This window comes from Berghia stephanieae, chromosome 11 (assembly GCF_034508935.2).
Source record: "Berghia stephanieae isolate SIO BIC M18660-M18661 chromosome 11, UCSD_Bste_1.3, whole genome shotgun sequence".
Taxonomy (NCBI): Eukaryota; Metazoa; Mollusca; class Gastropoda; order Nudibranchia; family Aeolidiidae; genus Berghia; species Berghia stephanieae.
This window is the reverse complement of record NC_088370.1, coordinates 19,129,705-19,145,373: the sequence shown is the minus strand read 5'-3', so window position 1 is coordinate 19,145,373 and position 15,669 is coordinate 19,129,705. Positions and strand designations below refer to the sequence as shown.

General features: G+C 36.0%; 1 protein-coding gene across 1 annotated transcript in view; it reads right to left on the bottom strand.

The window, feature by feature from the left end:
* Positions 1-9,645: 9,645 nt before the first annotated feature.
* The window catches only part of LOC144956566 (glutamate receptor ionotropic, delta-2-like), a 15,250-nt gene continuing 9,226 nt past the window's right edge, over positions 9,646-15,669 (bottom strand). Inside the window, exon 2 of the mRNA XM_078887148.1 lies at positions 9,646-14,313. Within this exon, the coding sequence (XP_078743274.1) occupies positions 11,612-13,759 (2,148 nt within the window). The 5' untranslated portion in view covers positions 13,760-14,313 and the 3' untranslated portion in view covers positions 9,646-11,611. The remainder of the gene's footprint in view (positions 14,314-15,669) is intronic.

Here is a 15,669-nt window from a genome sequence, read left to right as displayed (position 1 = left end):
ATATTGACCCTATCGACTTGACCATGGGATTGTGAGTCAGTGGTCAAGTGGTCATTGATTGACTCCTGTATAATTATTACCACTGGTGTACTTACCTCTTGACAAGTAAATGGGGTTAGCCCAGACCTGTCTACCTGAAAATTAAAAAAAAAATTCGCAGTTTTTATGAGATGAAGATATTAGTCGCTATAGTTGACTTTTTGGATAAACAATTAACCATCACAAGACTTGAGATGTACATTCCTCCCATCAAATCTAAGCATCAGTAACACACTGTATAGTCACCTGAAACAACTACAAAAGACGTCTAACTTCTACGTAATGGTACAAGCCCGAAAGGCGAGAGCTCAGGTGGTCGCTGGTTCGAATAAGTAAATAACACTTCGAAATCATTAAAATTATGCATTCTGGTATCAGCATTAATTTTCAATACGTTTTAAGGACTTTGAGATGATTATGAAGTTCTAAAGTTGGAGCCAAAAATGAGTAATTCTACGAATTTTTCGTACTTGTAAGCAGTCCGGTATTACCTGTTAATGATCTTGATCTGCTCCTATTGGCCAATTATTATAATTGTTAGTGTCGCTCATGGAACTGTTACAACAACAACAACAACAACAACAACAACAACAACAACTACTACTACTACTACTACTACTACTACTACTACTACTACTACTACTACTACTACTACTACTACTACTACTACTACTACTACTACTACTACTACTACTACTACTATTATTACTACTACTACTACTACTACTACTACTAACTACTAGTACTACTAGTACTACTAGTACTACTACTAACTACTACTACTACTACTACTACTACTACTACTACTACTACTACTGCTACTACACTACTACTACTACTACTACTACTACTACTACTACTACTACTACTACTACTACTACTACTACTACTACTACTACTACTACTACTATACTACTACTACTACTACTATCTACTACTACTACTACTACTACTACTACTACTACTACTACTACTACTACTATACTACTACTACTACTACTACTACTACTACTACTACACACCACCACACACCACACACTACACACTACTACTACTACTACTACACTACTACTACTACTACTACTACTACTAACTACTACTACTACTCTATCTACTACTACTACTACTACTACTACTACTACTACTACTACTACTACTACTACTACTAGCTACTACTACTACTACTACTACCACTACTACTACTACTACTACTACTACCTACTACACTACCTACTACTACTACTACTACTAACTACTACTACTACTACTACTACTACTACTACTACTACTACTACTCTTACTCTACTACTACTACTACTACTACTACTACTACTACACTACTACTAACTACTACTACTACTACTACTACTATACTACTATACTACTACTACTACTACTACTACTACTACTACTACTACTACTACTACTACTACTACTACTACTACTACTACTACTACTACTCACTACTACTAACTTACACTACTACTACTACTATACTACTACTACTACTACTACTACTACTACTACTACTACTACTACTACTACTACTACTATCTTCTACTACTACTACTACTACTACTACTACTACTACTACTACTACTACTACTACTATATGCTACTATATACTACTAGATACTAATACTAATTTATAAATACACTACATATTTAGACGATAGATACATAACTAATTTAATAATAAAGATAGACAGACAATAGATTTATTGATGGATATAAATGGTAAATATAGAACCATATAGATGGATAGACAAATAGCGAACAGGTGTATAGATAGATAGACAGAAAGATAGATCGAGAGATAGATGGATAAATAGAGGATAGAAATAAATAAATAAATAGATAGATAGATAGATAGATAGATAGATAGATAGATAGATAGATATATAGATAGATAGATAGATAGATAGATAGAGAGAGAGAGAGAGAGAGAGAGAGAGAGAGAGAGAGAGAGAGAGGGAGGATATAAATAAAAGAAGACGGGGATTAAATATTTGTATTTGACAATTAGAGATCTGTCTTACTCTGTAAAAAAAACCATATTTGAAAATTTGGCCAGAAAACTCGTCCTTCAAATATCGATCGATTTAAATGACCCTCATCTTGACAAAAAACTCTCAAACCTGGGACTTCGCGAAGACTTTCTTAAGTCCCAGGATTGAGAGTTTTTGCCTTGATGAGGATCATTTAAATCGATCGATATTTGAAGGACGAGTTTTCTGGCCAAATTTTTAAATATGGGTTTTTCCAGAGTAGGGCAGAATTACAAATGCAGTTTCTTCGAATCGATTTGATGTTGATATGAATTCTTCCCCACGTCCGTTCGTCTCTGCCTTGTAGTAATTGCTTCAATATTAACATTAACCCTCTAATTACCAGCCATTTTCAGGATTTTACCCTAAACTTCACACCAAACTAACACAAAAATAGATTTTTATCACTCAAGCATAAAAGCAGTAATATTCTTCCGATAAAGAATTTCTTACAGAAGTTCATTATCTTTAAATTTTATGATGTACCAAAATAAACTTGAATAAGAAAAATGTTGGTTGTATCGTTACGAATGTGACGATTTTCCTATAGTTGGTAAGGAGAGGGTTTTGAAAACCAAACCCTTAAACCTGGGACTTGATGGAAGACTTCGCGAAGTCCCAGGATTGTGAGTTTTTGCCAAGATGAGAGTCATTTAAATCGATCGATATTTGAAGGTCGAGTTTTCTGGCCAAACTTTTAAATACGTGTTTTTCTAGAGTACGGCAGTTTACTGGTTTAGAGCAAATAATTTCAGGTCTGACAACAGAAGGCGATCATGGGCCAGATTGTATATTATTGTTGTTGTAATGGACAATAGCTTGCGTTGGTTTGAGAGTTTTTCCATGACAACGATGAAGCCATAATAATTTGGATTGGCAGACCTGAAAAAAGTACACGTTACGTGATGAACACCACCTCTCTCTCTCTCTCTCTCTCTCTCTCTCTCTCTCTCTCTCTCTCTCTCTCTCTCTCTCTCTCTCTCTCTCTCTCTCTCTCTCTCTCTATATAATATATATATATATATATATATATATATCCCTCTCTCCCTCCTAAAAAAAACAACAAACAATCAAAAAACAAACAAGACAAAACCTAAATTGAAAAGCCTCAACCTCACCCCCCCCCCCCCAATAATAAAACACAAATAAAAAACAACAAAAAACAAAAACAAAAACAAACAAACAAAAAAAAACAAACAAAAAAACAAACAAACAAGCAAATAGAATTAAACAAAAAAAAAAAAACAAAAAAAAAACAAAACAAAACAACAACAACAACAACAACAACAACAACAACAACAACAACAACAACAACAACAACAACACACACACACACACAAAAAATCCAATCACAAAACCAAAAAAAAAAAAAAAAAAACCAACCCCCCCCCCCCCCCCAAAAAAAAAAACAAAAAAAAAAAACAAAAAAAAAAAAACAAAAAACGAAGAAAATAAACCAACCAAAAAAAAAAACCCGAACAAAAACCCAAACTTTCGTCACTGTTGACATATTTATTTTGGTCTCAGTTTTTATCTTTTGTTTGTTCTTTTTATCTGCTGGTGGAGGCCGTGGTGGTGAATATTGTCTGCTGTTGTGTGTTTGCGAAATTATCTTGAAAATATTCATATCAGACACGTTCGATGAGACGGAAAATCAGAACTTCGAGTTTCTGTTGTATTTCTAGGGTTCAGATAGCCCACTTGGTAGCGCACTCGCTTCACATGCAAAGCGACCGAGATCGATCACCTGTGGAATCGAGAATTTTGGATTCCTGAAAATCACCAAAAAGAAAGTTTAAAAGTTCAAAACACAGAGGTTATTTCAGGTTATTGTTCTACGAGGCAACCCCCCCCCCCAAAAAAAAAAAAAAAAAAAAAAAAAAAAAAGAAAATAAAAGAAAGTAGTACTTCAGAGTCATTCGGCCCATGGAGCCGGAGTTTATCCCAGTTTCTATAACGTGAAACCGACAATAGCAATTGCTTACCATCCTTTGGATAGGACTCTAATCTATCACAAAGCACTTTTCCGCCAAATCTAACAGCAGACTCGGCAACCCATTCACTGTTGGGTGAACAGGTGGGGGGTGGGGGGGGGGGGCGGTCAGAAAAAATCTCGACTGCATACGGGATACCTACGTAGTATGACGTAGGATACATCCAATTCCTTATGACGTAAGATACATCCAATTCCTTATGACGTAGGATACATCCAATTCCTTATGACGAAGGATACATCCAATTCCTTATGACGTAGGATACATCCAATTCCTTATGACGTAGGATACATCCAATTCCTTATGACGTAGGATACATCCAATTCCTTATGACGTAGGATACATCCAATTCCTTATGACGTAGGATACATCCAATTCCTTATGACGTAGGATACATCCAATTCCTTATGACGTAGGATACATCCAATTCCTTATGACGTAGGATACATCCAATTCCTTATGACGAAGGATACATCCAATTCCTTATGACGTAGGATACATCCAATTCCTTATGACGTAGGATACATCCAATTCCTTATGACGAAGGATACATCCAATTCCTTATGACGAAGGATACATCCAATTCCTTATGACGTAGGATACATCCAATTCCTTATGACGTAAGATACATCCAATTCCTTATGACGTAGGATACATCCAATTCCTTATGACGAAGGATACATCCAATTCCTTACTTTGGAAAACACTCAAGTTTGTATGTCTCATCATAATTTTGATTCTAAATAATTCACGTTTTGGTATCCCATCAACGTGTACATATATGCAGGTTTGACATCCGAACGAACACATATTATACGGGCCTAGTTTTTTAACATTGTTGTAATGAACAATATTTTGCGTCGTACAAAGAGTTCCATGACAACAATGAGCCCATAATGAATTGGGTTATCAGACCTATAAATAAGGGCACGTCGTGCCCCATCCATCCCGACATCATACCGTTTAGAGACGACCGGCCACATATATCAGACCACCGATTGAAGAGAAACAAATCAATAGGACAGCATCGTTATCATTAAATCTAAAAAGCTCTCGATCGACGTGTGTTTGTTTTTAGGTCTGATAACACATTTTGTTATTGATAGTCCCGTTAACTCACTCTAAATCCTAGATGCACGTTATTATTAAATCTAAAAAAGTCTTGATCAACGTGTGTTTGTTTTAAAGGTCTGATTAAACCCATTTTGTTATTGATAGTCCCGTTAACTCACTCAATCCTAGAAGCATCGTTATCATTAAATCTAAAAAGCTCTCGATCGACGTGTGTTTGTTTTTAGGTCTGATAACACATTTTGTTATTGATAGTCCCGTTAACTCACTCAATCCTAGAGATTTTTGCTACTTTTCAAAATATTTATTTAAAATGAGCACGTGCATAGATAGTTTTATTCAATTACCATTAATATATATGTAAAAACTAAAAACAATAGCGTTGATACTATGCCTATAATTTGTCTCAGAAAAATGTAATAAATAGGCATGGGGTAAAAGTAACCCGGGTAAACTACGGATATAGTCGGTGTTAAGGTTGAGTGAGTTAACAATGTTAAATTAAGAACATATGAATATGATTGCGTACGGTTAATACACCTGCAAATATATGTGCGTTGCTCTTGGAGGCTACTTTTTCTAGATTAGGAGTTCACACATCACAAGGTCGTGCGCTATACTCGCCTTCCGAATGAAAGGTCCATGGTTCGATTCCCACTCTTAGCAGCGCATAGTAGAGTCCTTTGAAAAGACTCTTAAGTCACATTCTCTTACCGTACTCAGGTGTAAAATAAGTACCTTGCAGTTAACAACGTTGTCTCTGTTGAAAAGAAAATGTAATATCGCCTAACAGGCGTCATATCTCGTCCTACATGTTAAGTAAGTGTTGCTGTTGGCTAGAGACCCCTTGTAAAGCGCTTTGAGTATGTTTAGTGGAAATTGAATTCACTAGTCCGATGTCACGTCGCCCAGCAACGGCGAGCAGCCTGGTTCTAAACAAATAAAATGGGCACTTTTTATTCTTCATGCTGGCTAGAACTTTTCATTTCATATGTCATGTGATCAGAATGTATAAAAGTAAAAACATGATCATATTTATAATGTTTTTCTCCTCTGGATACACTTTTATGCTCGTCGGAGAAATATTTCATAAGGGCGTCCGCCATTGTTCCGATAGTTTTGAGCAAGTTACTAAGTTACCAAGCGTCATTACGAGGGAAGTGACGTCATGACTGTTGAAGCCTATTGCGCTATATAAATGGTCTATATAAATTGCTCTGGGTCGATCACTCAGATAATCAGTTTTGACCAAAGGCAGGGAGGGAGAAGGCTGGTGAAAAGCCCATCGGTGATTCAAATATCTTATAAAAAGAGAACGAAGTGGCTGAGTGGTTAACTCATGGCATTGCACTGTGACAAGGAATGTCCTGGATTCGAACCCTGCTTCAGGCATTTTCGTTTTTGTTTTCCTTGGGCAAAGATTATCAACAACCAATTTGCTCATTTTTGATGGACAACATGGGTGATTCCCGACATGCATGTATATATATAATATATATATATATATATATATATATATATATATATATATATTATATATATAATTTTAATATTTACCACAATGTTGGAGTCAGTCTACTTCGATGTTTCAGGCCTTTTCAGCCATCGTCAGGACTGTGTGTTACATGAGTTTGGTTTGTTGTCGAGCACTATTCGTACCATATTTGTATCCAACACGATTCAATATGATAGGACAGCAGTTCCTGAAACTAATTGATACACACTTTCCAAAAAACCACAAGCTACATAAAATTATCAACAGGAATACCATAAAAATAAGTTACTCGTGTATGCGCAACATAGAACAAATAATTTCAAGCCACAACAAAAAAATATTAATAAACCACCGACAAGAGCAAAACCCACCCACTAGAAAATGCAACTGCAGAAATAAAGAACATTGCCCGCTAAACAAACAATGCTTAGAATCAAGTTTAATTTACCAAGCCACAGTCACAGAAACTAAAACAAACAAGCAAGAAAAATATGTAGGACTAACAGAAAATAATTTCAAAACAAGATACAACCTCCACACCTCAACATTTAGAAACACTAACAAAAAAACATCCACAAAACTCAGCGAACATATTTGGAAATTAAAAGACAACAAAATAGACCACAACATTTCATGGAAAATTTTATCTAAAGCAACAGGATACACACCAACATCAAAACAATGTAGCTTATGCCTGGAAGAAAAATATACCATAATCAAACAACCTCATGAAGCCACACTCAACATGAAAAATGAGATCTACGGAAAGTGTCCCCATCGGCGCAAATTCCTCTTAATTAACTTCAAACCGGAACCACTTCAAGAAACAACAACAGTCAACAAAACAACTCAGTCCTGAAGATGGCAAATTAAGCCTGAAACATCGATGTAGACTGCCCCAAACATTGTGGTAAATATTTTAAATAATAATTCGCTCCGTTACTACATGTCGAGCACTTTTCGTACCATATTTGTATCAAACACGATTCATATATATATATATATATATATATATATATATATATATATATATATATATATATATATATATATATATATAAACATTTAAAAGATAATTAAGATAGTTTGACTTCTACAACGTTGTTATCGAGCGTTGCTCTCATCATATATATATGCAGGTCTGACATCCGAACTCACTTATGGGCCTACTTTAACATTGTTATAATGGACAATATTTTGCGTCATTTTTATTTTTTTTTTATTTTTAACATTTCCATTACAACAAGGACCCCATCAATAAGGAATTGGATTACCAGACCTGCAAATAAGTGCACGTCAGTTATTCCCCTTTGCACCAGACGTCTGTTTGATCCTAATGGCCGAGCAGATTGTGTCAATAATCATTTAGAGTGAACAGGAAGCCGTTATACGGAATTACCCTAAATCTAAATTGATTTGCAAGTTCCTTAATGGATTTTCATTTACTATATCATGCGGCTATGTGGTATGACACTCGCTTTCGGATCGGAAGGTCCTGGGTTCGAGTCTCGCGCTCGGCGCATAGTTGAGTCCTTGGAAAAGGCTCCTTACTCACATTCTCTCACCGTAATCAGGTGTAAAATGAGTACCTGGCCGTTAACAGCGTTGTCTTTGTCCAAAAAATTGTAATTTTTGCATGATAGGCGTTATGTCCCGTCCTACATGTTAAATGTTGCTGTTGACCAGGGACCCCTTGTAAAGCGCTTTGAGCACATTTAGTGGATATTGCTCTATATAAAAGCTCAATTTAATTAATTTAATTTAATCATCGTCGATCTGTCGTGTTCTTTTTTCCTTTTTTTTGTTTGTAATATGTGACCCTACGCCTCATAACGGTATTAAGTCGGGATGATTAAGATGCAAAAAATTGACTATTTTTAACCAGAAATATCAGACTTGGGTTGTGTTTATAATATGATTTTTTGAGGAGAATGGATATGATATTTCAGGATACCGATTCCAATAATTCAAGTTTTTCAGTTTTGGCTTTGTAGCATATGGTTCATCCCGACATAATATCGTTTTAAAGACGATGGATCACATATACAGGGGGTCCAGAAAGTCTGGGTACATGTCGTACTTCCCTATTTTTTATTTATTCATTTATGCTATAGATTGTGGAGATTTGACTGAATGATGCTTTTCTTCAATGAAGAAGAGGTCATGTATAGTTAAAATGCAATTCATTTACATCCCAATCGAATAAGATAGAGTTTTTAAAGAGGAATTTATACTTTTACCATGTACCCAGACTTTATACATAGTTCGAAGATGACGTCACTCAGGTCTTTGTTATTGTTTTTTGCCATCCGCGTTTATGAGTAATGCTCACTGAACTGTATTAACTATAACCTGATTATAAACGTTCATGGATACACACAGTTTTGTGTGTTGGTCTGTTATACTTCCGGATGGCAATGTTATGAGCTTCTTAGCCAAGCGCATACTATATATACTTCCAGATGGCAATGTTGTGAGTTTTTTAGCCAAGCGCGTACTATCTATGGACACCCTGTATTTATGTTTTTATTGGGGTTTTTTTAATTATCAGACCTGCAAAAAAGTGTACGTTGCTCTTTGTGGTTATTTTTGTTCTAGGTTGGGAGCTCATATTATCACCAGGTCGTGCGGTTATGTGTTCTAGTGGTATGACACTCGCTTTCGGATCGCACGCTCTTGGATTCGAGCCTCGCACGGCGCAGAGTTGAGTCCTTGGAAAATGCTCTTTACTCGCATTCTCTCATCGTACTCGGGTGTAAAATGAGTACCTGGCCGTTAACACTGTTGTCTCTGCCGGAAAAAAATGTATTATCGCCTAACAGGCGTCATGTATCGTTGTACATGTTACTTGTTGCTGTGGCCACGGACCCTTTGTGAAACGCTTTGAGTACGGATAGTGGATAATGCACTATATAAAAACCTCAATTTTTTCCATTTTTTTGTTGTTGTGGGAAATAAATAGACTTTCTTACATTGCAGAACGCTTAATGAATTCGTATTTCTGATAATTTTTTTTATTTTATATTCACTTTTAAGGGTCCGATCGATGTACACTTATCCACAGGTCTGATAACCCAATTTATTATGGGCTCATTGTAATAGAAATCTTTTTTTTTTTTTTTAAATGACGCAGAATATTGTCCATTACAACAATCTTAAACTAGGCCCATAATTAATTGCGTTCAGGTGTCAGACCTGCATATATGTACACGTCGGGTTTGATTCATTATGATATAATATACAATTATTTCATTTCTTTGTATTTATTAAACGAGTTATTTTTTATCGTGCCAAATAACACTACGAGCTCGAGAGTCTGTGTTATCGTACGATATAAATTTTAACTTGTTTAATAAATACAAAGAAATGAAAGAATACGTTTATTCCACCCCTACATGTGAGATGTAATCAATTGCATGGCATTGCTGCTTCTATTCACTGGAATTTGTATCTTTCTCCATCTCTGCTTGAATAACAATTTGACGCCCCCCCCCCCCCAATAATAAAATAAAATAAAAACATTGGATTTGTATTAATGCGCACCAAGTGATTATTTATAATTACCAATCTTTGGTCTTTCACACCTTATTTCACACCAACCAATAAAATGTGCGAAAATATTTTGCAATCTTTGATATTCTTCCAATTTCATCACCTTTGAACAAAACACATGTTCGAAAATGCGTATCTAAATATTTCCTTTATATTTTCCTTTTTTCTAAAGAATGTATTTATTTTTATTGAAATTTGAACCCTGGCAAATCCACCGTCACAAATTATGATTGTAAAAATGCTAACGAAAGAGTGAAAATGGAGAGGCTTCGTATGGAAACAATCCCATACGAAGCCTCTTTCGTTAGTATTTTACGATCACCGGCTTCAGGCAGCCCCCACCGTTTTCTACTTTATTGTAAACATGATATCATTACGAGTTACAATTTATGGAGAAAAGTGGAATAAAAAAAAAAAAAAGAAATAATCATTGTCACTTGGAAAACAAAAATGAAGAAGATGACGACATAGAACACCATCTGCAGCACGTGAACCTGCGATACAAAACGGGATATGAGATGACATAATGTAAACTTGTGCGTACCAAGAATAGACACTTAGATAACCACGCCTCTCGGACAGTTGTCATTATGTAGACAATGGCAGTGATTGGTAAACATAGCCCACAACACAGGTTTTACTATCTATGGTATGTGTCTAAGTAAAATACCCACCGTTTTACCGCTTGATCAATAGAACTAACAGAAAACTATCTATGTGCAAACTTAAACGTTTATAATATGATAGAGAAAATCGTGTGATAACTAGTCACCCATTTGGCGGTATAAAAACAACAACAATGATCAGAGAGAGGTCGATTACATTCACGCTATTGTTTCTAAACAACCAGCTATGCTTGTCCGAACACGTTTGAATGTTTGTCACAAATTCCATGTTTTGATTGGTCAAAAATCTACTGGTTGATTATTGGTCGAAAGACAATGGGAAGCAAAAGTCGTGACGTCATACCTTCCTATGTTCCGGTTCTGTTTTTAGTTGTTATGTTTTTACGGGTTTTACGGCGCTTACAACACATTAAGGTCAAATCAGCGCCAGTAAAAAGGAAGAATAAGGGTAGTAAAAAGTTCTAGAATTACAATTAATGTACCCAAGAAAAAGGAAGACAAAGGGGAATTGGTTCAAATAGGGAACAGATGTAGATTCCAAGAGCACATTATCAGTGTATTTAGTTTGAGATCAACTAAAAGTCTCACAAATGACTTGTCTTCATTATAGAAGTTTTACGTGCTAAAATAGTCACAGCATCTGCTAACCAGATATAGTGTTCACGTCATTGGCCACAACTAAGGAACAAAATCGGCGACAAACGCATTTCGCCCTAATATTACCATCGACAGGCAGTTGGTGATTGATTTAAACCTATATCTCATCCAGCTTCCTCGAAATCACAATCAACTAGCCACCCCCTGGGAGAATCTAATTCTACTCACGGGGTGATACAATTTTTCCAGTATCAAAACTACAACAGACAACGCCACTAGGATAGAAATGATGATCACGGGCCATTTGATGTTTTCTAAGGTCAAGGTCTTCCGATTTGTCCCACCTTCGTGTGTCATCGGAGACACGGTCCTATTTCCGTGGGCGTATTTTTCGTACATGTGATCTATCACGCCAGACTCGTGCATTTTCCGAAACTTGTCAGAGAAGATGTATCCCAATTCCGAATTTTTGCTCACAATAAAACCCTGATTAGCGGATAGTAAAGAGTCTTTCATGAACAGGTAATCATCGGGGTTATCCATCATGCCGACTATTTGGTTCAACACGATCTTAAAATGAATGAGAACAAACCGATTTTGCAGCGTTTCTATTCCATCCTTTAACCTTAAATACACATCCCCGTTCACACCATCTGGAATATTGTTCTTATATTTGTTAAGTTGATACAAAAGACCGTCCTGTTCCGTCTTGTTTCGCATTACTTTGTCTATAATCGAATCATGCGTCGTTCCCCAGTTGTATCCACTCCCGTCAACAAGTTCTTCAAAAGAACCCAGGGTATCTTTATCGCTTGAGTTTATCATTTCCGCTGTTAAACTTCCAGTATAGATCGCAGAGAAAATTACCATGGCGATACTCCACAGAAAGAGCAGAAGTCGTGCAGACATTTGAGTCGGTCGAGGAAGGTACGCTTGGTTGAGAACAGAGGCCGCCAAAGACCAGGCAAGTGTTCGGAGTCTACCCATGAAATTGTAACTTTTTCTTTTGCGAGCATTTTGAACGAGGTTGCTAGGTCTCCTATCGAGGAATTTACTTTTCCTTCTTTCTATGTTGAATGGGTTTCTTGGGACCGTGTCATTTTCGTTCTTGTAACACACCTCAACGATTAGCACGTAAATGACAAAAGTGTGTACGAGCGATGCGAGAAGAAGAACGTAAGTAAACGAATGGAATGGACACAGTATATAAAAAGACATGTATTCATCTGACGGAATAGGACGACGGTACACACCGCTAAACGTATCGTGAAGAACTGGGTACGTCACACAAATGTTATATACGTCAATCCACGAATACGACCAGACAGTTGAGCTGAAATCAACTTCACCGGAAGTGACGTTATATACTACATCGTCCCACGTGGGTTGATCGTCAACAGAAGCAGGATAAGGCATGACGGTGTAGGTGAAGTTCAAGGACGTTGCCAGGGCATGGAGCACATCTGGTAGAAATCCCTGATATTCGGGCATTTTGGTGATAGGGTTGTCTTCAATATAGACGAAAAAACCCCAGTGGACTTTGGTCATGACTTTCATGTGCCGACCGTTTAGGTGATAACGAATATTAGGAAACAAAAAACACCGATGAGACAAATAATCTTTGTAGCCAGTAATCGTTTCTAATTTTCTAGTTCTGTCCGACTTCCACATAAGAGTGTAAAATAGGATGGGAAGGGAAGAGTCTGCTTTGGTGGCGATTAGAGAAGTGAGGTTTTTGTCCGGGATTGCAAAAGTAACATGGTCCATAGAAATATGATTATTATTATTTAGTATGAAATCCTCAATTTCTCTGGCACAGAATGTGATAATCAACCATCTTGTGGTGTGAAACCAGAGTTGTCCCCTTTGACTGGCAGGATTTTCCTTGGAGAATTCAATCGCAGCCTTCATGACGTCATCAAAACGCGAAGTTGTGATAAGAAACGTCGTATGTTGAATGTGTTGATCTACAATATGACTTTGCACGATCTGATTGACGTCATCCATTGTTGTGTACTTGTCGATGACGTAGTGGATAAAAATAGCATTTCTCTTTGCCAGAGAATGAACCATCACGCTTTGCATGTCAAAACGTTGAGAACTGACGTCACTGATGAAAATGAAGTTTTGGAGGCCACAATCAGTGATTGCCAATAGCACAGTGTCACAGAATTGTTCTAACGGCGACAATGATGAATCATCGTTACCACTCACAGAAATAAAAAGTAAAGTTGCTACCGTCAGTGCGTTAAAACTCCAAGACAAAATCGCCATTGTACCATGTTGTACTCCACGTATTGCCGGAGAGTTGGAAACTGCACCTATTTGTTCCACCATACGTTATCTTGATATTCCAAGGACAATAATTCAGTGTTGATTGTGTCAATAAGACAGAAAGGAGAAATATTTTGAACGATTGCCTTGAAGTCACCGTATTAACCGCCACTTTTAGAGCAAGTGAGATCATATATTATTATTGATATTCTACCTTAATTCTGGAGAGTAGGAAACTGTTCCACCACACCTCAAATATCTCAATTCCAGGTCATTTGATTAGGGGAATGTGATTCTTTAAAAGAAGGAAATGTCTACTCTGACTCCAAATCGCGGATTTCCGCGGATCCGAGGAAAACTAACAACATTGAATAATACATAACGAATCACCATCACGTTGGAAATCCTCATTGATAATTAAGCATTTTGCCAAGGCCATGTATGTCGAATTGGTTGTTTTTTTGAAACTTCATTCAATTTTTAACCCAAAAGCGATTGATTAGAGTCTATTGTAGATAAGGCTTGTTTGGTCATCATGGTGTCTTGTGGTAAAGTCTGAACCAATTTGAACTAAAACATCCTTAGAAGGTCCGGTGAAAAGCACACAGTAGTTGCCTCTGAAATTTAAAAAGGTAGAAAATGTAGGTAACTCATAAAGATATGTATTTATTTATTCTTATTTTATATTTGCTACTGCTAATAATATTTACTCTGAGCGACGTGTATATATATACAGGTCTGACATCCGAGCACAATTATGGGCCTAGTTTAACATTGTTGTATTTATTGTCTTTTTGTTTGAGATTTCCATTACAAAAATGATCCCATAATAAATTGGGTTATCAGTGCACGTCTACTCTGAGCGTAGCCATCGTTTTGTTATAGATAGTTTGCGCTTGGTTAAGAAGCTCACAACATTGCCATCCGGAAGTATAACGGACCGACACACAAAACTATGTGTAACCATGAACTTTTATGGTCTGGTTAATACAGTTCAGTGAGCATTACTCATAAACGCGGATTGCAAAATATAGATAGTATGCAGATGACGTCACTTAGGCCTTTGTTATTGTTTTTGCCATCCGCGTTTGTGAGTTGTTCTCACTAAACTGTATTAACCAGACTATAAAAGTTCATGGTTACACAGAGTTTGTGTGTTGGTCCGTTATACTTCCGGATGGCAATGTTGTGAACTCCTTGGCCAAGCGCATTCTTTCTATACTATGATTCAATCGTCACTCGTTCGAACGTCCGATTCGCACAAAACAACAGAATAACCTGCGCTATGCCTTGCTGTTATCCGGCCCCTTACCAACCTTGCGTTGTGCGATCAAAAATAGCAAATGATGATGTGCGGCGTGTCGTGGGTTTATATAATAATAATAATAATAATAATAATAATAATAATAATAATAATAATAATAATGATGATGGTGATGATGATGATGATAATAATAATAATAATGATGATGATGATGATGATAATAATAATAATAATAATAATAGTAATAATAATAATAATAACAATAATAATACTAATACTAATACTAATGCTAATAATAATAATAATAATAATAATAATAATAATAATAATAATGATAATAATAATAATGATAATAATAATAATAATAATGATAATAATAATAATAATAATAATAATAATAATAATAATAATAATAATAATAATAATAATAGTAATAATAATGATAATAATAATAATAATAATATCTAATACTTTATTCATCCAAAGAAAATTTTTTGTACAAACGTGTTGAACCGACATGATTATCAGTAAGCAAATAATAATATATAGATGACATAGATAGTTCGAAGTTGACGTCACTCGGAACTTTGTTATTGTTTCTTGTCATCCGCGTTTATGAGTAATGCTCACTGAACTGTATTAACCCGACTATAAACGTTCATGAATACACACAGTTTTGTGTTTTTGTCCGTTATACTTCCGGATGGCA